Source organism: Stenella coeruleoalba (genome assembly GCF_951394435.1).
Source record: "Stenella coeruleoalba genome assembly, chromosome: 1".
In the NCBI taxonomy this organism is placed as follows: Eukaryota; Metazoa; Chordata; class Mammalia; order Artiodactyla; family Delphinidae; genus Stenella; species Stenella coeruleoalba.
In genome coordinates this window covers 168,449,551-168,472,960 of record NC_137169.1, presented here as the reverse complement: position 1 = coordinate 168,472,960, position 23,410 = coordinate 168,449,551, and the positions used below count along the sequence as shown (strand labels likewise).

Sequence of the window (23,410 nt, the reverse complement as noted above, 5' to 3'; positions counted from 1 at the left end):
TTTGGTACTCCCAGTTTAATCTTCATTTCTGAAATAATTGTTTAAGTTTTATCTCTAAGTCTTTCCTGAGATGTCACATCATTTCTGAGTTTTCTACTTATGATTTATGCTGTTCTTTCCTGTCTTGTATAATTTTCTTAATGTCTTGCAGTGCATTTTGAAATTGTAAGCTAATTTTTATCTGTTTTGTGAGAACATCTTTCCAGAATGCTTTCATTATCTGTAAGGATATTATTCTACCCCTAATTCTCTTTCGTTTCTTACAATAACTTTGTATGGGACTTGATTCTTTTCTGTTGTGTATTTTTATGTGAAATTAGTTTTCCTAAACTATGAGAATGAAGGTTAAATTTTAAAAGGCTCCAACTTCACAGAGCTCCCTCTTCTGTTGTTTTTGTGAAGTGTTTAAAAAAAAAAAAAGAAGTATGACGTCTTGGTTTCTGAAATTTCCTGGCCGCCCTTCCCTTCCTTTGAACTGGACCTTTCTCTTGTCCCTACCCTGCTCCGTTCTGATTCCATTCCCAGCAATTTCTCCTCAGTGTAGGGCCCTGTACTAGAAAGCTGTTCTGGCAGGTCAATTTTGAGAGTTCAAGGAGCCCACCCCTTTATTCTCTTGTATTGCAAGCTCTTTGCACTTTACCAGGTGTTTGAGCAGGCAAAACGCCTTCACCTTCAGCTGCTGTCCTCAACTTGGCCCACTGCGTTTCCTAATGAGTACCAGTTGGCTAGCTAGCATTCTCCTGTTCTCCAGTCCAGTCAAAAGCTACACCGTGGGCTTCCCTGGTGGCGCAGTGGTTAAGAGTCTGCCTGCCAATGCAGGGGATGTGGGTTCGTGCCCTGGTCCGGTCCGGGAAGATCCCACATGCCGTGGAGCGGCTGGGCCCGTGAGCCATGGCCACTGAGCCTGCGCAAACGGAGCCTGTGCTCCGCAATGGGAGAGGCCACAATAGTAAGAGGCCCACATACTGCAAAAAAAAAAAAAAAAAAGCTGCACTGTTTCTTCCTTTTGTTTCCCACACGGACGTGCTTATCATACGAGTCTTGTGGTTCTTTGTATTTTGTCCCCAACTGCTCACATTCTGGGATTCCTGGTATCTTGTTACCTAGTTTTGTTGTAAATGTCCTCTATGAAAGTTTGACTTTGCTTATCTAATTGCTCTGTACATTCATACATGGGATTATGTGAGTAGTATGCTACTGCCATCATTACCACCAACCTCCCAGGATCATCACCATCTTTTAATTCAAGCTATTTTTTTGCTTTATCCTTCCTCTTGATTCCTTCCTTTAGCCTGTCACAGGAAGAACTTGGCCTCAGTTTGTAGAGTCCCAGTATTAGTGTGTGTGTGTGTGTGTGTGTGTGTGTGTGTGTGTGTGTGCACGCGCACACACATGAGTGTGTTGAAGTGAGATGTACGGGGACAGGGTCATGAGTGAGTAGAGGTTGCTAATTGGGGGCAGATGTGCAAAATGTTAAAGACATAGTCCCTGCCCTTAGGCGTTTATAACCTAAGAATCCAACACATATCTGCTTAGTGAAGCAGAAGTACAGCTACCCAGTTTTCAATCACAGCTCTTACTAGCTTGCCATGCCAACTGGGGTAAGGCAACTTCTCGGGACTTTAGTTCCTCCCTTTGTAAAACACAGAGCATATCACTGCCCTGTCCTGGAAGCATATGTAATCTGGGCACCAGTGGCCTGCATTCTGGGTTGGGGGAGGGCAGCAACTCTGTGGTGTTCTTCATCTTTGTCTCTGCTCCTCAATGCCTCAATGTCAATGCTTGACACACTCTGAGTACTCAGTATTTGCACCTTGAAAAAAAGTACTAACAGCCCTATTATGTGATAATTAATTTAAAGAGCTCCTTGGCCACATCAATGATGACAAGAGTTAACCAACCCCTGTTTAGGGCTGGAGAGGCTAGCCTCAAAAAAGACCCTTCACATGGAAGAAATGGCCTTCACTCCAAAAGTCACCCGTCAGAAGACAGGGAAGAGCTGAGTTTTTAAAATGCATGTTTTATTATTCAGCCTTCAGCAGAAATGTCACCTTTCTAAAGCAAGCTGTTATCATGCGCTCACCGTGCCAAACAGGCGCCTCTGAGGAGCAGGATTTTATCTCAACATTTTTCGTGATTTGTGTTTCTCTTTCAAGGAGCTCCATGCCTTAAGGCACCTGAAACACTAACAGCACAAGAAGGTAAGGTTACAGGAGGAGCAGACTCCAACAACATGAAACAGGGATTTTTGCAAAACAGGTCCAGGATCAGCATCAAAGCTCTAGTCTGCAGTCACCCTGCCCAATAATTCATGTCCTCTCAGTGCAGTTCATTGTTTTCTGGTGGGCTCCTTGGTTGAAACCATATTCTCAAAGAAACTCCGTTTTGTGACAGGGCCCCCATTAGCGGGCTCAGCCACATGACAGGCCTAGAAGCAGCCAGCACAACTGCCGGCAACGCTTGCCAAGAAGCCAGATGCTGCCACACATTGGCATCTGGGTCCTGGAATCGCAACCATGCTCTCAGTCTGGCTAGGGATTCTGACCCCAGCTACGGAAGGAGACAAAGGAAGGGAAGAAAGAGACGGAGCAAGGGGAGGGAGGGCAGGCTGTGGAAGAGTCTCTTGGTAATTTCCCTACCATGGGTTTAGAGCTTCCACAACAAAAGACTCGTTGGAAAGCTGCTACCAACGCTGCCATGGGCGGGAGAGGTAGAGATGGGGAGCATTCTAAACCCAGCGAGCTATTTTGGCACCTGGGGAATGGGGGTGGCTGATTCTAAAGGAGACAGCTGCAGCGGGCAGCCACCGCTCTCCCCTCAGCTCCCTCACACCACGACAGCCCACAGAGGAAATAAGCTGCCGGACGGGGCTTCAATCTGCAGCAGAGGGATAGAGAGCGGCAACGTCAGGATGGCTGTCGCTTTCTGCTTCCTGAGTGCCAAGACTGATGAGCGTCACAAAGGCCAAAGAAATGGCCAGGGCGAGATCCAGATCGGCAATCTTCAGGGGATCCTTACAATCAAGAAATGTGTGATAGGTGGGGTGTTTTGACCACAGGAACAAGGTGCAGGCAAAAAGAAGCCCTTTGCCTTGAAGTGGCCTTTGATGCTAAGGTAATAACGAGCCTGAGTGAACTTTCAGGTCCTGCTGGAGTCAGGTTAGGTGGAGGTATGACCCAGAGGGGTGAGTTGAATGAGGAAAGTTTAGGGTTTGAAGTGAGAGGTGAGAGAATAAAAAGCAGGCAGCAGTTCTTCTTTCTCAAACTACCAAATTCTATCCAGCACCCCCTTTACCCACATCACGCTTGTCGGGAGCTGCTCAGGGCCTTACACTTGAAACACAGGTTAGAGGAGCAAGCAAATGAGAGAGTGACGACACGGTGGGAAGAGTCCGGCCTCTGCGGCCAGAGGACTGGGGGAAACAGCCCCAGAGGATGCTTACCAGCAGGAGGGTCGCTTCTCTTAGGGGCACAGGGGCTTTTTTCTGTTCACCAGATACTGTATTCCCTAACCAGAATTGCGTGGTGCGCCTCTGCTCATAATCAGCGGGGACAAGCAGGTGTTGGGGGAACCTCTGTCTACCAGTAAAAAGAATTGTGCAAAGCATGTCCTATCAATGGCGGCTTAAGAAATAGTGTCATTTTGGGGGATAGAGAGGGTGGGAAGGAGACGCAAGAGGGAGGAGATATGGGGATGTATGTATATGTACAGCTGATTCACTTTGTTATACAGCAGAAACTAACACACCACTGTAAAGCAATTATACTCCAATAAAGATGATAAAATGAAATAAAATATATAACAACAAAAAAAGAGAAGGAAATAGTGTCATTTTTAAGGATAGCACATTACTATTGAGGCTGAGTCTAGGCACTGCAAGAACACAGAGACACGTGAAGCCAGTGGCAACACTGAAACCCCACCTACTGAAAACATGAAATTACCTAAACATCTTGCAGATGCTCATGAGAGGTTAATATATATTTGGTCAAAACAGACTTTATTAATCATCTAATCTAATAAACTTGGTACCTTATAAACAAAAGAGCCTTAATTTAAAGTGAAAAATAGGAAAATAGTGGGTCACCCACATTCCCCTCACCACCCCGCCCCCTCACACACACACACAAAGCCTTCAGGGAAAATTTCGTACATTTTACTTTACTCCTGTGAAGCTTGGTGCCCATTTTCAACAGGCAAAACCAAGTCTACCGAGAAAGCATCCCAAGCTAAGTCCCTCAGTTCTAGAGAGAACACTGAGCTGCTCTGCTACCCTTCAGAATGAGATGAGAACATTCTGGCATCTTTCTCAAACTTGGTTTAGATTCTTTACATTCAGATTTTGAACAACGCAGGGACTAAACACTAAATTTCCACTGTGGCTCTGCTTAAGAATGAGCAAACAACCCAGAAGTATACAACAAGTAACCAAAAGAATTATGATTATAATGCTTATCCTACTTCTAAATGGATGAGTCATTTGAATCTAGTAACTATGACGGAAGTGGCTGTGTCTCTTTGCGGGGACAGAATCACTCCCCACCATGTATGCCTCCTTTTGTCCCCTCCTCTGATGTTTCCTTTATCCAACTGGCTATTCCCCTTGCCTTTTCCCTTCCTCCTTATTGTCCTCATTATCTGTCTTCTCTGGTCATCTGTTCCCATTGAGGCAAAAACTGCTTGGGCCAGCCTTCTGGGAAATATGCTAAGTGTTGGGAAGTGTCTTCAAACTCAAAACACACACCACGGGGAAGGATGTTTATGTTCATACAAAGCAGAGGCAATAAACTGACGTTAAACTAAGGCAGTGGTTCTCAAACTTGATCATGCATCAGAATCAACTGGAAGGGCTTGCTAAATCAAACAGACTGCTGTGCCAGCCCCCAGAATTCTGATTCAGTAGATTTGGAACAGAGTTCAAGAATATGCTTTTCTAACAAGTTCCCAGGTGATGCTACTGCTGATGGTTTGGGAACCCCTTTTTTTCATTTCCCTAAAACTTTTTTGGGGGGGAGTAATTTCAAACTTAAAGCCACAAGAAAAGTGAAAATCGCTGTATTTCCTTGACCCAGATGGGAATTGTTTTTTTTTGAGGACCACTAAGCTAAGCTAAAGGTAGGTCAGAGCGGACAGCAATCACCTGACAGGACACCATCTAAGAGCAAGAGCAGAACACCATCCAAATAGAAAGCAAGACCAACTATTTAAAAGGTGGGAAGAAGTATCACAAAATGATGAAAGAAGGTGAGATGGGACCCAGGGGTTTTAAGCTCAGAATAGTAAACACCATTATCAACCAATGTGGGAGAAGTGTAGAAGCTCTCCTGGTTTGTCTCTCTGGTGATTCCTTGGGGGTGATTTTACAAACAACAAATCGGTATCTCCTAGTATAAACTGGCTTCATAAAAAAAGGAAAGCAATTATTTGATAGGGAAACTCTACACCTGAGAGACATGGATGAGAGGACAGTCATGTACCCCTCTTTTGTATTCTATCTCCTGAACTTAGGACTTTATCTCTTGCCTGAATTTCTGCAGTGACTCCTAACTGATCTCTCTGTCTCTTATCATTTTCTCTCCAATATTATTCTCCATTCTAACCCTAAAGTTACCTTTTTAACAGCAGCCTGCAATAATGTCATCTCTCTAAAGTCCCCTGCAACTTAGAGAACGAAGTCCAAATGTCCACGTGGCATTTAATCTGGCCCCAACCCACCCTTCAAATTCATATGCCTACACACCAGCCCAAACACAACACGCACAGCTTTACGTTTTTCCAGCTCCATGCCTTTGTATACAACTATTTTTTGTTCCACTGGAAACTTTCCTTCTTCCCAAACAAAATCTGGAAAAAAGAAAAGTCCTTATGTTTAAAAATACCATTCAAAGGTCAAAGTTTTGTTCCAATACAGGAAGCCTTCCTGCAGTTCCTCGGATCTCTCCTCTGTATGCTCACCATACTCTATTTGTACCCTGTAACACAACATTCTGCCCTACTTATTATTTATGCTTTATTTCCCCTGAGTTTTATAAGATCCTTGAAGACAGCACCATGTCTTTTGTTCAGTGACCAGAGAAACCCATAGGAGGCAGGGTGGGTAGATGAAGAGGCGATGAAGAGAGGAAGATGGAGAAGAATGAAAAAAGAGTAGGAGAGCATAGGGAGGGGATGTGTTCAGTTTTATAGTTTTCTTAGGCATTTAGAATGTTTTTCCTGAAGACAGATCCTTCAAATATCTAACACATTTTCTTTCCAGAACAACCCAGACTGAATAGTTGTATAGATTTTTTGTTTTGCCAACACTACACCTCCTTTTCTTCTTATTTTCTATCTATGTCACAACTGAGTCAATTTCATGTCTGTCTCCCATATGGTAAGGGCAACATCACACTGCAGTCATTATTTGGGCACTGAAACAGACTCAGATCTCTTTACATTTGTCAAATCCCCTTTGACGTTTGCCTCTTTGGGTGGGGTTGGTCAAACTCCTGCCTTGTGGATTAGCTTTAGGAGGAATTTGATCAACATTCCCAGAAGAGTCACCTTTTTGATATGAAAATTTTTTGAGACTTACAAAAGCAGGATGCCAACATCTGTAAGTGTGACTAAAAGCTGGTTCATTTGCCATTCTTCCTTACCCCATTCAATAAGAGGTTTTCCTGCCCAAAGAAATGAAAGCAGCTCTTCGTAGACACTCACCAGCTGTCTTCTGCAAGAAAGCAGAGTTAGAACCAACTCTGGATAAGCATGTCACTTAATCCTTTCCAAAAAGTTAGTTCAGCACCTTTTTTCCTGGGATAGGAGGAACAATTTCAGTTTCTGCCTAACTCTTGCTGGGGGAAGAACAAAGAATAGCACTTTAAATCTAGCTCAAAAAAACACGCTCTCTATTGCTCCAGATACCTGGGCCAACATGCCTGACGAGTACCTTGCTTCACTTTCCTAGAGTAACACTCAAGTCACTTTCTCTCTTACACCTCCACACACTTTCTCTGCTGCTGTTTCTCCCTGAGATAGATCCCTGGATCAAGGGAAGAAGTCATGTGATAGGGACAAAAAATGCAACGCTATGCCATCTGACTACATATCACCACTATTGTAAATCTTCCTAAAAAAGGAAACTTGTTCTCCGGTTTCCTATTTACTGTCCTTGAGAGAATAAGTGATGCCAAGTCACAAAAACCTGTAGTACTTTGCTTCCCATTTCCCTACGGCTACTATGTTTACAACTTTACTTAGAAAGAGCTGAATTCACAGCTTTTGCCATTTAGTAACCCTTCAACATGAGGACTTAATATGAAATCCTTAAAATGAGCTGAGTAGACATCAAATACTCAAAAGTCCAAATTACCTAGACTGGTAGAGGTTAATGTTCTACATTAAATAGGAACAGAAAGTATCAATTTTGTACTCTGATTATGCCTGTCCAAGAATTGAGTCAAATAAACACATAAAATATGATAGATGAGGGCAATGGGGGTAGGAAAACCACCACGGTTGTTGAGAAAGGTCTAAGAAGTGAATAAATGTAGGTGTGTCCTACCCTCCTTTCACCTCTGTGTACTTCTATCTGGACTTTCAACTCTCCTTTTCCAGCGTAGAGCTGACTGAGAAATAGCCTTTTAATATTTCAATCTATTTTTAATTTTTATAGCCACATAACCACTAAGGGCTATGCTACTGAGTGGGTAAATGGCAGTAACCCAAGTATCTGGGATTACTAAAAAAAAATTATAAGAAAACAGTTAAGTATCAATTTAAGATTTTCATTAACCTTCTATTTTTACAATGTTGGTTTATCAAATTAGTTCACTCTGAAAAACAGAAAGGCCGCCGTATACTTGGGAAGCTTAGAACTCAACTACCTTTTCATTCTATAGGTGAGGGAACAGGTCTAGAATATTGTTATTTGATTAAAGTTAAAAGAAAAGGCTAGGTAGTTACAGAGACAAGACCAGATACTACTCTAAGACTTTCTATTATATTCCACAATCCTCGAAGAAAGAACTTGAAATATGAGGCTTCATTCATTACCCAGAGCATTTAGAAATACCAAACGTTAAATCAACTACTCTAAGAAGAAAAATGATGCATCTTATGCCTTGGCCTTTGCTATAAAGTAATCCCTAAGTGAGTCCAATAAAGATGCTAGAAAGGGCCCCCTGAGAGGCAAAGAACCTTTCAGTGCTATAGTCAGATTTCTCTCTATCATAAATTATGAACAAGTGAATCCAACTAAGGCATACTATGTATAGGGCCCTAACATAATGTTACTGGTCATAGCATGAATATTATTTATAGATTTTAAATTCTTCATTAAATGCACTATATAAAAGCCAAACTCAATCTTGGTTCACAGTGACTCTGAAATAGGATAGCGTAGGAAAAGCCTGAGGGTCAAAACACAACAGGAAATACAGCTGTTTAAAAAGGTTTAAAAGGCAGGTTTAAATATGTTAACAAGAGGTCAGTTATCACAACAAGTAAGTTGAAAAGATATACGTTCCAAAAAAGTATTAACTCATATCATAGTTAAAACAAACTGCTAGAATCACGGCATTCTTTTTTACTCTTAGGAAGCTTATCTTACCCTTCTGTGAAATGGAAATGGTAGATTTTCATGCCTTGTCTGAAGATAGGTGGCATTACACCAAGTGATTGGCAACCCACTGGTAAAGCTCTCCTATAAAGAACATAGTAACATAACAGTCAAGGACACCAGTACTTTCATATAAAAGTATAAAATCAAAAGAGAGCAAGGACTCAAACAGATGTTTGAACATCAGCGTTCTTAAGGACACTGTTTATGACAGTCAAAAGGCAGAAATGCCCAAATGTCCATTGACAGATGAATGGCTAAACAAAATGTGATATACACATACAATGGAATATTATTCAGCCTTAAAAAGGAATGAAATTCTGATATAGGCTACAGTATGGATGAACCTTGAAAACCTTATACCAAGTAAAATAAGCCAGACATAAAAGAACAGATATTATATGATTCTACTTCTGTGAGAGACCAAGAAGAGTCAAATTCATACAGAAAGTAGAAGAGTGGTTACTAGGGGCTGTGGGGAGGAAGAATGGGAAGTTATTGTTTAATGGGTAAAGAGTTTCAGTTTAGGATGAATAAAAAGTTCTGAAATGCATAGTGGTAATGGTTGGGAAAAAATGTGAATATACTTAATGCCACTGAATTGTATACTTAAAAGTGGTTAAAATGGTAAATTTTATGTTATGTAAATTTTACTACAATTAAAAAAAGTCAGATGAGAAAAAAATAAAAACAAGTGTAAAAAATCAAATGAGAAATACTAAGTGGTAAGTTCTTCTCTGATTTTGATATTTCTAATATACATCATCAAGTAAAAATAGACGAGGGGCTTCCCTGGTGGCGTAGTGGTTGAGAGTCCACCTGCCAATGCAGAAGACATGGGTTCGAGCCCTGGTCCAGGAAGATCCCACATGCCGTGGAGCAACTGGGCCCGTGCGCCACAACTACTGAGCCTGTGCTCTCAACTAGAGAAAGCCCACGTGCAGCAATGAAAACTGCCCAGTGCAGCCAAAAATTAATTAATTAATTGTAAAAAAGGAAAAGCTTTTTTTTAAAAAAAAAAAAAAAGTAAAAACAGACTTGGGTCCATCACCCCAAAGCTATTTATCCTGTGTGTTTATTACTAATATAATTCATGTCTACCATGATTATGAATGATGTATTTACATTAAGCACAATTCCAAACACAGAGAGAGAGAGAGAGAGAGAGAGAGAGAGAGAGAGAAACTGAAGCAGTGGAATTCTGTCGACACACTAACACAGCAACCATCTGTTAACACTGTCCTTTGAATCCAAGGGACCCAAATCATGTGGTAGGGCTGGGAGCTTCACCTTAGCTGTGAAGTCCTACTTTCATGTCATAGGGCAGTTCTGGAAGGAAGCTCTGTAATGGCCAGTTCTAACTACTTACAGATTTCCTACTAGTCCTACACAGGAAGTCATTCTTATGTCTCACCTGCATGAGTTCCTGTTATGAGGCCAGGGGGCTGGTGAGTTGAAATCCAGTTCCAGGGAGTGATGTCATCTTGACTGAGCTATGATCCTGCTGACCTGCTCCCCATCCCAGTGTTGTTGCAGCACTTCAGCTGGGTTTCAGGTTATAAGGGGACCAAAAAGGAAAATGGGGGAGTAGGATAATAGAAAAAGCAAAAATGCTTGCACATTTCCTTTGTGTCACTAAAGCATTTTCTGCTTCCATTTAATTTGATGGGCAGACCTGGCCAATGGCAGCTGGAAGCTGTACAGATGCTCTTGGAGTAGGGATAGGCTCTCACACAGATCTCAAAAATACAAAGAATTAAAACATACAGAAAACTTTCATTATGTTGTGGTTCCTAACTTGAAAATGGTGACTTATTCTTTCTTCTTTGGATAAAATTTAAAGAACAGACATTAACTTAAAATTCTGTAAATTGTTGTAAACAATGCATGACTACAGGAGCTATCTTAGCGACAGAAGGAAATCGAATACAAATGTTTGGAGATGTATAAATACTCATGTTCTTTCTACACAACGTCAAGTAGATTTGGAGGTCAAATCTGGAAATCCTGTCAATACGTTATAAAATAGGATTGCCATTCAATCCCATTTAGAGGAGATCCTTTGGTTCTTAGGATACTAAGGCATAAAACTAAAATGAAGTCAAGCATAATAAGAAGCAGAAATTGTTAACATTCCAAAATGAAAGGAAGAGAGGCCTTTGGAAAAAAAGAAAAAAAACTTAAACAATTAAATGAAAGAGAGATTTAAATTTTTACTACGTTTATTTCACATGATTCTTTAGTTCTTATTAAGTTGATACAATTTGAGGAAATAAATACTCCCTTCCCTTTTTTGTTGCATATGTATTAATAGGGGTAGGAAGAACAGAACACGAGAGAATAGACAAAGGGTGCAGAAAGTGAAAAAATAAAGATGAAGAGAGAGAGAGCGAAAGAGAGAGTGTTCATATGAACCCTTCTGTTAGCAGTATCAACCAACAAAGTACACAGTTGACAACATGAAGTGTTTTCTTCTCACGTGGACTTCAGAAAGAATGACTATGGGACCATATTCGACATACATTAATTATATAGCATTGTGGTTCAGTTTTCCTATCAGACATGACGTGTATTTTCTTTTTTTCTCACTTTTTAAGCTCCACAGATGACATTATTCATGAAGCACTTTTAGTATATTATTCAGCAAATATTAATTTGATCATATTAAACCAATCCTGGTTAGCAGAAAGCACTGTCAGCTGCCATGTAAAGGTCCTCCTTTCAAGTAACACTTCATTCTACACTTGGAGCTTCATATCAGAGGAAGGTCTTGAAGGGCATTCCTCTTTTAGTTGGGTTTACAACTCACCTGCAACACTAAGTGCAGATAAAATAAAGATCACACCTCAGTTAAAGGTTTGTACATAACAGCCCCTTGCAAATGTAGCCAATATCTTGTCCAGACAGTAACTGTAAAGGAATTGTTCTCTCTCAGGCTTTTTCTTTCTCCATTTCCTCTAAAGATCTTCATCCCAATGCTTGGTGCCCCATAACTGAGTATAAGGCAGAGCTACCTCTGTGCTGGAGACGCTTGTCATAGAGAAGATCAGAACGTGTGCAGAGAACCCTGCATTATGTTCATCTCATTAGTTCTGCCCAATCCACAGGGGTAAAAAATGGATGAGATTTGATATCTTCAACACCAGCAACTCCAGCACCAAGACGCTCCACAGGGTTGAACTGTAAGAGCTAAAAAAGAAGGATTTAGTGAATAGTGGGAATCCAACTAAAGAATCAAAGGAAAAGAAAAATATATGAAAGGAAAGAACTTCTAAATTCAACCCCAGTAACAAATGGACTTGACTGACAGCCAACTGGCTATATTTCCTTGAAAGGGAATTATGTCTATGATACCACTCTAGCTGTGTGGTGGTGGGGACTTTTCAACTGATTTGAAATATGACCTTGAGTAACTCACTTTGTTTCTCATCCTCATATAGTACAATAGGATAGTTACACCTATCAATTTCCTACTCCAAAAGTATAATTATGACATTAATTAGATATTGCACCAAATTCTGAGAGATCCAGTTACTCCTTTCATGATGAGAAAGTTTGGGAGGCGCAATAAGTCTTTCAACCCCTAGTGAATTATATATGCACCAGGTCTAAACTTTACCTAAGGTCTGAATAAGCCAATTCATATTCCAGAATTGCTTTCTTTGAAATAGCTGACTCACATGGGACAATTTGATACAATGAGTGAAATGTGTTTCTACTTCTTCACTAATAGGAATCAGGTATAAAATAAGTTAATAAATGTTACACACAATAGGATTGTTAAGTGTGGGAAAATAAAAGTGGTCATATACAATTATAGAGGACCCTGGGCATACTGAAAGAATGTGTTAAGACATTCATGTATCCCCAAATTTTTGTTTTAACAGCTTTACTGAAGGATAATTTATATAGCATAAAATTTATCTGCTGTAAGTATACAACTTAATGATTCTTAGTAAATTTAAAGAGTTGTGCAACTTTCACCACAATCCAGTTTTAGAACATTTTGATCATCCTAAAAAGTTTCCTCATCCTGTTTGCAGTTAATCCACATTTCCATCTCCAGCCCTAGGCAACCACTGATTTGTTTTATATCTCTATAAACTTGCCCTTTCTGAATAAATGAAATCATAAAAATATGTTGTCTTTTGCAGCTGCCTTCTTTCACTTAGCATAATGTTTTTGAGATTCATCCGTGTTGTAGCACGTATCAACAGTCTGTTCCTTTTTACTTCTGAACAGCATTCCACTATTTGGATATAACACATCTTGTTAATATATTCACCAGTTAATGGACATATGGACTTTCCAGGTTGCGGCTATAATTAATAGTATATATGACTTCCTGCAGACACATATTTTCATTTCTCTTAAGGACATTCCTAGGAGTGGGACTGGTGGGTCTTGTGTTAAGTATTTCTCTTAAGGACATTCCTAGGAGTGGGACTGGTGGGTCTTGTGTTAAGTTTATGTTTAGCTTTTTAAGAAACTACCAAACTTTTCTAAAGTATCTGTACCATTTTACGTTCCTGCCAGCAACGTATGAGAATTCCAGTTTCTCTACACCCTCGTCGATAATTGATACTGTCTTTTTTATTACAGCCCTTCTAGTGGGTATTAGTGGTATCTTATTATGGTTTTAATTTATATTCCCTAATGACTAGTGATGGTGAGCATCTTTTCATGTACTTCTTAGCCATTTATAAAGCCTCCTTGGTGAACCTTTGCCCATTTTTATACTGAGCTGTTTGCTTACTGAGTTAAAAGGTTCTTTACACATTCTGAAAACAAATCTTTTATCAGTTGCATGATGTGCATATATTTTGTCCCAGTCTGTGGCTTGTCTTTTCATTCTTTTACTGGTATCTTTTGAAGTGCAAAAGTTTTTAATTTTAATGAAGCCCACTTTATCATTTTTTTTCTTTTATGGATCATGTTTTGGTGTCATACCTAATAATTCTTTTCCTAACCCAAGGTCATGAAGATTTTCTCCAATATTTTTCCTACGATTTTACAGTTTTAGCTCCCACATATAGGTTTATGAGCTATTTTGAGTTAATTTTTGCATATGATATGAATTAAGGGTCTTAGTTTATTTTGGTTTTAGCATGTGAATATTTGATTTTCCCAGCACCATTTTTTTTTTTAACATCCTTATTGGAGTAAAATTGCTTTACAATGGTGTGCTAGTTTCTCTTTTATAACAAAGTGAATCAGCCATACATACACATATGCTCCCATATCTCCTCCCTCCCCAGCACCATTTGTTGAAAAGATTATTTTTTCATCATCGAATTATCTTGGCACCTTTATGGAAAATCCATTGACCATAAATGTAGGAGTTTATTTCTGAACTCTCAATTCCATTCCATTGATCTATATTGCTTATCTTTGCTCTAATACCACAGTAATTAAGTAGTTACTGTAGCTTTATACTGACTGGAAATTGGGAGTGTAAGTACTCCTTCTTTGTTCTCTTTCAAAATTGTTTTGGATACTCTAGGTCCCTTGCCTTTTCATATTCTTTTTTTTTTTTTTTTTTGCGGTACACGAGCCTCACACTGTTGTGGCCTCTCCCATTGCAGAGCACAGGCTCTGAACGCACAGGCTCAGCGGCCATGGCTCACGGGCCCAGCCGCTCCGCGGCATGTGGAATCTTCCAGGACCGGGGCACGAACCCGTGTCCCCTGCATCGGCAGGCGGACTCTCAACCACTGCGCCACCAGGGAAGCCCTCATATTCATTTTGAAGTCACTAAAGTTTTCCCAATTTTGCTGATCTTTTCAAAGAACCAACTTGTGATTTAATTTTTCTCTTATTTTTCTCTTCTATCCAATGAAGATTTTCTCTTTCATTGATTTCTGCTTGCTTTCTTTCTTCTTCTTGCTTTGGATTTATTTTGCTTTTTACAGTTTCTTTTTCTAACTTCCTCAGTTACAAGGTGAGATTTTTATTTGAGACCATTCTTTTCCTATACAGATGTCTAAAGCCATAAATTTTCCCCAAGAACTGATGTAGCTGCATCCTATAAATTTTGACATATCATGTGTTTGTTTTCATTCCATTAAAAACAATTTCTGGTTTCTCTTGGCATTTCTTCTTTGACTCAGGTTATTTAGAAGTATGTTGTTTAATTTCCATATATCTGGTACGGATTCACCAGATCTCTTTCTGTTGATGATTTCTAATAAGAAGTTGTTATGGTCAGAGTATGCTGTATAATTTCAATCCTTTTAAATACTGAAAGTTGTTTTATGGCATAGCAAATGATCTATCATGGGGAATGTTCCATGTGCATGTGATAAGACTGTATTCTGCAATCATTTTTCTATATATGTCAGAGTTGTTTGATAATGTTGTTCAAGTCTTCTCTATATCCTTGCTGATTTTCTATTAATTATCAAGAATGGGGTATTGAAGCCTCCATTTATTATTATTGTATTATCTATTATTTCAATTCAATCAGACTTGCTTCATATGTTTTGAAGCTGTTATTAGAGCATATACATTTATAATTATTATATCTTTCTATGTATTGATCCTCTCATCATTATACAACATCTTAGTCCCTGGTAATTCTCTTGTCTCCACATCTATTTTGTCTGATATTTAATAAAACCACTTCACCTCTCTTATGGTCACTGTTTGCATGATTTATCTTTTCCCACCCTTTTTCTTTTAACCTATTTGTGTTTTTAATTTAAGTGTGTCTCTTGCACACAGATAGTTGGATCTCTTTCTTATCCAGTTAACAATCTTTGCCTTTTGTTTGGCATGTTTAGACATTCAAACTGAATGTAATTATTGACACAGTAGGTTTACGTTTGCTAATTTGCTACTTGTTTTCTACCTCTACTGTCTTTTTTCATTCCCCTTTACTGCCTTCTTCTGTGTCAAATACTTCTTACTGTACTATTTCAATTCCTCTATTAATTTTCCTTTACTATTTTTTTTTAGTGGTTGCTGTCAAGATTATAATATGCTTCTTAATTTATCACAATCTACTTCAGATTAATTCCAGTGAAATGCAGAAATTTTGCTCCACTATAGTTCCATTCCTTCTGTCCTCCTTTGTCTTTTACTGTCATTAAATACTATATGTTACATCCATATAGGTTATAAACCTACCAGCACAGTGTTACAAGTATTGCTTCGTACAACCTTATGTCTTTTGAAAGAAGTTGAGCAGAGAAATGAGAAAAAACATATTTAGTCTTTTCTATTAACTCATATTTATCATTCCAGAACTTTTCATTTCCTCCTATAAATCTGAGTCACTATCTGGTAACTTGCAGCTGAAGGACTTCTTGTATTATTTCTTGTAAGACAACTCTGCTAAAAATGAATTCTCTGTCTTTACTTGGAAATTTCTTAATTTCATTTTCATTTTTGAAAGATAATTTTGCTGGATATAGAAATCTTGGCTGACAGTTACTTCCTTTCAACACTTTAAATATGTCATTCCACTGTCTTCTGTCTTCCTTTTTTTTTTTTTAACATCTTTATTGGAGTATAATTGCTTTACAATGGTGTGTTAGTTTCTGCTTTATAACAAAGTAAATCAGTTATACATATACAAATGTTCCCATATCTCTTCCCTTTTACGTCTCCCTCCCTCCCACCCTCCCTATCCCACCCATCTACGTGGTCACAAACCACCGAGCTGTTCTCCCTGTGCTATGTGGTTGCTTCCCACTAGCTATCTATTTTACGTTTGGTAGTATATATATGTCCATGCCACTCTCTCACTTTGTCACAGCTTACCCTTCCCCCTCCCCATATCCTCAAGTCCATTCTCTAATAGGTCTGTGTCTTTATTCCTATCTTACCCCTAGGAGCTTCATGACCTTTTTTTTTTTTCCTTAGATTCCATATATATGTGTTAGCATACGGTATTTGTCTTTCTCTTTCTGACTTACTTCACTCTGTATGACAGACTCTAGGTCCATCCACCTCACTACAAATAACTCAATTTCATTTCTTTTTATGGCTGAGTAATATTCCATTGTATATATGTGCCATGTCTTCTTTATCCCTTCATCTGTTGATGGACACTTAGGTTGCTTCTATGTCCTGTCTATTGTAAATAGAGCTGCAGTGAACATTTTGGTACATGACTCTTTTTGAATTATGGATTTCTCAGCATATATGCCCAGTAGTGGGATTGCTGGGTCATATGGTAATTCTACTTTTAGTTTTCAAGGAACCTCCATACTGTTCTCCACAGTGGCTGTATCAATTTACATTCCCACCAACAGTGCAAGAGGGTTCCCTTTCCTCCGCACCCTCTCCAGGATTTATTGTTTGTAGATTTTTTGATGATGGCCATTCTGACCGGTGTGAGATGATATCTCATTGTAGTTTTGATTTGCATTTCTCTAATGATTAATGATGTTGAGCATTTTTTCATGTGTTTGTTGGCAATCTGTATATCTTCTTTGGAGAAATGTCTGTTTAGGTCTTCTGCCCATTTTTGGATTGGGCTGTTTGTTTTTTTGTTATTGAGCTGCTTGTAAATTTTGGAGATTAATCCTTTGTCAGTTTCTTCATGTGCAAATATTTACTCCCATTCTGAGGGTTGTCTTTTGGTCTTGTTTATGGTTTCCTTTGCTGTGCAAAAGCTTTGAAGTTTCATTAGGTCTCATTTGTTTATTTTTGTTTTTATTTCCATTTCTCTAGGAGGTGGGTCAAAAAGGATCCTGCTGTGATTTATGTCATAGAGTGTTCCGCCTATGTTTTCCTCTAAGAGTTTGACAGTGTCTGGCCTTACATTTAGGTCTTTAATCCATTTTGAGTTTATTCTTGTGTATGGTGTTAGGGAGTGTTCTAATTTCATACTTTTCCATGTAGCTGTCCAGTTTTCCCAGCACCACTTATTGAAGAGGCTGTCTTTTCTCCATTGTATATTCTTCCCTCCTTTATCAAAGATAAGGTGACCATATGTGCATGGGTTTACCTCTGGGCTTTCTATCCTGTTCCATTGATCTATATTTCTATTTTTGTGCCAGTACCATACTGTCTTGATTACTGTAGCTTTGTAGTATAGTCTGAAGGCCAGGAGCCTGATTCCTCCAGCTCCATTTTTCATTCTCAAGATTGCTTTGGCTATTCAGGGTCTTTTGTATTTCCATACAAATTGTGAAATTTTTTGTTCTAGTTCTGTGAAAAATGGCAGTGGTAGTTTGAAATGGATTGCACTGAATCTGTAGATTGCTTTGGGTAGTAGAGTCATTTTCACAATGTTGATTCTTCCAATCCAAGAACAAGGTATATCTCTATATCTCTATTTCTGCAGTGTCAGTTGTTACTTCTCCTTTTTCATTTCTAATTCTATTGATTTGAGTCTTCTTCCTTTTTTTCTTGATGAGTCTGGCTAATGGTTTATCAATTTTGTTTATCTTCTCAAAGAACAGCTTTTAGTTTTATTGATCTTTGCTATCATTTCCTTCATTTCTTTTTCATTTATTTCTGATCTGATCTTGATGACTTCTTTCTTTCTGCTAACTTTGGGGGTTTTTTGTTCTTCTTTCTCTAACTGCTTTAGGTGCAAGGTTAGGTTGTTTATTCGAGATATTTCCTGTTTCTTAAGGTAGGATTGTATTGCTATAAACTTCCCTCTTAGAACTGCTTTTGCTGCATCCCATAGGTTCTGGGTCATTGTGTTTTCATTGTCATTTGTTTCTAGGTATTTTTTGATTTCCTCTTTGATTTCTTCAGTGATCTCTTGGTTATTAAGTAGTGTATTGTTTAGCCTCCATGTGTTTGTATTTTTTACAGATCTTTTCCTGTAATTGATATCTAGCCTCATAGCATTGTGGTCAGAAAAGATACATGATATGATTTCAATTTTCTTAAATTTACCAAGGCTTGACTTGTGATCCAAGATATTATCTATCCTGGAGAATGTTCCATGAGCACTTGAGAAAAATGTGTATTCTGTTGTTTTTGGATGGAATGTCCTATAAATATCAGTAAGTCCATCTTGTTTAATGTATCATTTAAAGCTTGTGTTCCCTTATTTATTTTCATTTTGGATGATGAGTCCATTGGTGAAGGTGGGGTGTTAAAGTCCCCTTCTATGATTGTGTTACTGTCGATTTCCCCTGTTACGGTTGTTAGTATTTGCCTTATGTATTGAGGTGCTCCTATGTTGGGTGCATAAATATTTACAACTGTTATATCTTCTTCTTGGATCAATCCCTTGATCATTATGTAGTGTCCTTCTTTGTCTCTTGTAATAGTCTTTATTTTAAAGTCTAGTTTGTCTGATATGAGAACTGCTACTCCAGCTTTCTCTTCATTTCCATTTGCATGGAATAACTTTTTCTATCCCCTCACTTTCAGTTTGTATGTGTCCCTAGGTCTCAAGTGGGTCTCTTGTAGACAGCATATACACGGGTCTTGTTTTGTATCTATTCAGCCAGTCTGTGTCTTTTGGTGGAAGCATTTAATCCATTTACATTTAAGGTAATTATCGATATGTATGTTCCTATTCCCATTTTCTTAATTATCTTGGGTTTGTTATTGTAGGTCTTTTCCTTCTCTTGTGTTTCTTGCCTAGAGAAGTTCCTTTAGCATTTGTTGTAAAGCTGGTTTGGTGGTGCTGAACTCTCTCAGCTTTTGCTTGTCTGTAAAGGTTTTAATTTCTCCATCAAATCTGAATGAGATCCTTGCTGGGAAGAGTAATCTTCGTTGTAGGTTTTTCTCCTTCATCACTTTAAACATGTCCTGCCACTCCCTTCTGGCTTGCAGTTTCTACTGAAAGATCAGCTGTTCACCTTATGGGGATTCCCTTGTGCGTTATTTGTTGTTTTCCCTTCCTGCATTTAATATGCTTTCTTTGTATTTAATTTTTGATAGTTCGATTAATATGTGTCTTGGCATGTTTCTCCTTGGATTTATCCTGTATGGGACTCTCTGTGCTTCCTGGACTTGATTAACTATTTCCTTTCCCATATTAGGGTAGTTTTCAACTATAATCTCTTCAACTATTTTCTCAGTCCCTTTCTTTTTCTCTTCTTCTTCTGGGACCCCTATAATTCAAATGTTGGTGCGTTTAATGTTGTCTCAGAGGTCTCTGAGACTGTCCTCAGTTCTTTTCATTCTTTTATCTTTATTCTGCTCTGCAGTAGTTATTTCCACTATTTTATCTTCCAGGTCACTTATCCATTCTTCTGCCTCAGTTATTCTGCTACTGATCCCTTCTAGAGTATTTTTAATTTCATTTATTGTGTTGTTCATCATTGCTTGTTTCCTCTTTAGTTCTTCTATGTCCTTGTTAAATGTGTCTTGCATTTTCTCTATTCTATTTCCAAGATTTTGGGTCATCTTTACTAACATTATTCTGAATTCTTTTTCAGGTAGACTGCCTATTTCCTCTTCATTTGTTAGGTCCGGTGGGTTTTTACCTCGCTCCTTCATCTGCTGTGTGTTCTCTCTTTTCATTTTGCTTATCTTACTGTGTTTGGGGTCTCCTTTTCACAAGCTGCAGGTTCGTAGTTCCCGTTGTTTTTGGTGTCTATCCCCAGTGGCTAAGGTTGGTTCAGTGGGTTGTGTAGGCTTCCTGGTGGAGGGGACTAGTGTCTGTCTTCTGGTGGGTAAGGCTGGATCGTGTCTTTCTCATGGGCAGGTCCACGTCTGGTGATGTGTTTTGGGGTGTCTGTGGCCTTATTATGATTTTATGCAGCCTGTCTGCTAATGGATGGGGCTGTGTTCCTGTCTTCGTAGTTGTTTGGCATAGGGTGTCCAGCACTGTAGCTTGCTGGTCGTTGACTGAAGCTAGGTCTTGGTGTTGAGGTGGAGATCTCTGGGAAATTTTCACCATTTGATATTACGTGGAGCTGGGAGGTCTCTTGTGGACCAGTGTCCTGAAATTTCCTGTCCCACCTCAGAGGCACAGCACTGACTCCTGGCTGGAGCACCAAGAGCCTTTCATCCACAGAGCTTGGAAGAAAAGAAAGAAGAAAGAAAAGAAAGAAAAGAAAGGAAAGAAAGGAAAGAAAGAAAGGAAGGAAGGAAGGAAGGAAGGAAGGAAGGAAAGAAGAAAGAAAGAAAGAAAGAAAGAAAGAAAGAAAGAAAGAAAGAAAGGAAGGAAGGATAAAATCAAATCAAATAAAGATAAAATAAAGTTATTAAAATAAAAATAATTATTATGAAAAAAATTTTTTAAAGAAAAAAGAACGGACGGACAAAATCCTAGGACAAATGGTGAAAGCAAAGCTATACACACAAAATCTCACACAGAAGCATACACATACACACTCACAAAAAGAGGAAAAGGGGAAAAAATAATATATCTTGCTCCCAAAGTCCACCTCCTCAATTTGGGATGATTTGTTGTCTATTCAGGATTCCACAGATGCAGGGTACATCAAGTTGATTGTGGGCCTTTCATCCTCTGCTTCTGAGGCTGCTGGGAGAGATTTCCCTTTCTCTTCTTTGTTCGCACAGCTCCTGGGGTTCGGATTTGGATTTGGCCCCGCCTCTGCGTGTAGGTCGCCTGAGGGCGTCTGTTCTTTGCTCAGACAGGACAGGGTTAAAGGAGCAGCTGATTCAGGGGCTCTGGCTCACTCGGGCCAAGGAGGGACGGGTATGGATGCGGGGCGAGCCTGCGGCAGCAGAGGCCAACATGACATTGCACCAGACTGAGGCACGCCGTGCATTTTCCCAGGGAAGTTGTCCCTGGATCACGGGACCCTGGCAGTGGCGGGCTGCACAGGTTCCCGGGAGGGGAGGTGTGGAGAGTGACCTGTGCGCGCACACAGGCTTCATGGTGGCGGCAGTAGCAGCCTTAGCATCCCAGGCCTGTCTCTGGGGTCCGCGTTGATAGCCACGGCTCGCGCCTGCCTCTGGAGCTCCTTTAAGCAGCGCTCTTAATCCCCCCTCCTCTCGCACCAGGAAACAAAGAGGGAAGAAAAACTCTCCGGCCTCTCCGGCAGCTTCAGACTTTTTCCCGGACTCCATCCCGGCCAGCTGTGGTGCACTAGCCCCCTTCAGGCTGTGTTCACGCAGCCAACCCTAGTCCTCTCCCTGGGCTCTGACCTCCGAAGCCCAAGCCTCAGCTCCCAGCTCCGCCCACCCCGGCGGGTGAGCAGACAAGCCTCTTGGGCTGGTGAGTGCTGGTGGCACCGATTCTCTGTGCGGGAATCTCGCCGCTCTGCCCTCCGCACCCCTGTTGATGCACTCTCCTCCGTGGCTCCGAAGCTTCCCCGCTCTGCCACCCGCAGTCTCCGCCAGCAAAGGGCCTTCCTAGTGTGTGGAAACCTTTCCTCCTTCACGGCTCCCTCCCAGAGGTGCAGGTCCCATCCCTATTCTTTTGTCTCTGTTTTTTCTTTTTTCTTTTGCCCTACCCAGGTACATGGGGAGTTTCTTGCCTTTTGGGAGGTCTGAGGTCTTATGCCAGCGTTCAGTAGGTGTTCTATAGGAGCAGTTCCATGTGTAGATGTACTTCTGATGTATTTGTGGGGAGGAAGGTGATCTCCGCGTCTTACTCTTCCGCCATCTTCTCCTACCTCTCTTCCATTGTTTTTGATGAGAAGCCAGACATCACAATGTTCCCTTGGATACAATGAGTTGTTTTTCTTTGGCTCCTTTTCCTCTTTGTTTTTGTCTTTCAACAACTGGACTACAATATCTCTATGTGGATCTCTTTGTATTCGTCCACATAAGGTCCACTAAGCTTCTTGGATGCATCTCAATGTTCTTCATCAAATTTAGGATTTTCAGCCATTGTTTCTTAAACATTTTTTGCCGCCCCTTTCCCTATGTCCTCTTTTTGGAACTCCCATTATATGTATATTGGTATACTTAATATCATTTTACAGGTCTCTTTATCCCTGTTCTTTTTTCTTCAAATTTTTAAATCTGTTTTTCAGATTGGATAATTTACTATCATGTTGAGATGCTCCAGTGAATTTTTTTTCCCCTACTTCTTCACTTCAATTATTGTACTTTTCAACTTGAGAATTCCTATTTGGTTCTTTTTTTCCTTTTAATATAATTTCTATCTCCTTATTGAGAATCTCTATTTGTTGATTCATTATTGTTTTATTTTCCTTTAATTCTTTATACATGATTTCCTTTAATTCTTTGAACATATTTATAATAACTGCTTTGACGTCTTCATTAAACCCCAAATTCTGGGGACACTCAGAGTAATTTCTATTGACTGTTTTTTTCCCTGCCTATGGATCATACTATCTTGTTTCTGTGGATATCTTACAATATTTTGCTGAAAATGAGACATTTTAGATAATATATTTTAGTGACTCTGGAGTCTTATTTTTTTCTCAAGAAGGCTGTTATCAATTGCTGTTGGTTGGTTTATTCTTTGATAACTTGTTCAGCTAGATCTGTAAATCTGCTTCCCCCACCCCACTGTAACAAGCAGAAGTTGATATCTTTTCTCATTTTTTTTTCTTTTTTAAGAAAAAAGTTTTAAGTTTTCCTTTCTTAAGCTTGGTTTCCTAAGGGTCACCACTGTGTCTGCACAGCTTAGTGGTCAACCAGTGACTGAAAAGGGGTTGCATTCAAATACCTTAGCTACTAAAGCTTCCATCCTATGCCAGTGGGCAGGAGAACACATTCAAAATTTAGGCCACTTTCAAGTCTGTCCTTGTTTTTACTTTCCACTGAGATCTTTCCCTGCACATGCATACAGCCTCAGTGCTGGTCTTCATGGCCTACCTCAACCTGGGAGAACCTTCACACCTGGCCAAGCAGGGAAGAGAGAATGCAAGTAGCCCCAGGCAAGAATGCCACAGAGTCCCACAATTCTTTCCCAAAGTTCAGCTATTTTTCAAGCATAAGTAC

At 39.7% G+C, this 23,410-nt stretch overlaps 1 protein-coding gene across 6 annotated transcripts in view; it reads right to left on the bottom strand.

The window, feature by feature from the left end:
* Positions 1-5,948: 5,948 nt before the first annotated feature.
* RPS6KC1 (ribosomal protein S6 kinase C1) overlaps positions 5,949-23,410 on the bottom strand; it is a 224,560-nt gene continuing 207,098 nt past the window's right edge. For all 6 annotated transcript variants that reach the window (XM_079905424.1, XM_079905429.1, XM_079905425.1 and 3 more), the window contains 3 exons: positions 10,014-11,788; positions 8,591-8,683; positions 5,949-6,709 (listed from right to left, as the gene is read on the bottom strand). In XM_079905424.1, the coding sequence (XP_079761550.1) occupies positions 11,678-11,788 (111 nt within the window). In that variant the 3' untranslated portion in view covers positions 5,949-6,709; positions 8,591-8,683; positions 10,014-11,677. The remainder of the gene's footprint in view (positions 6,710-8,590; positions 8,684-10,013; positions 11,789-23,410) is intronic.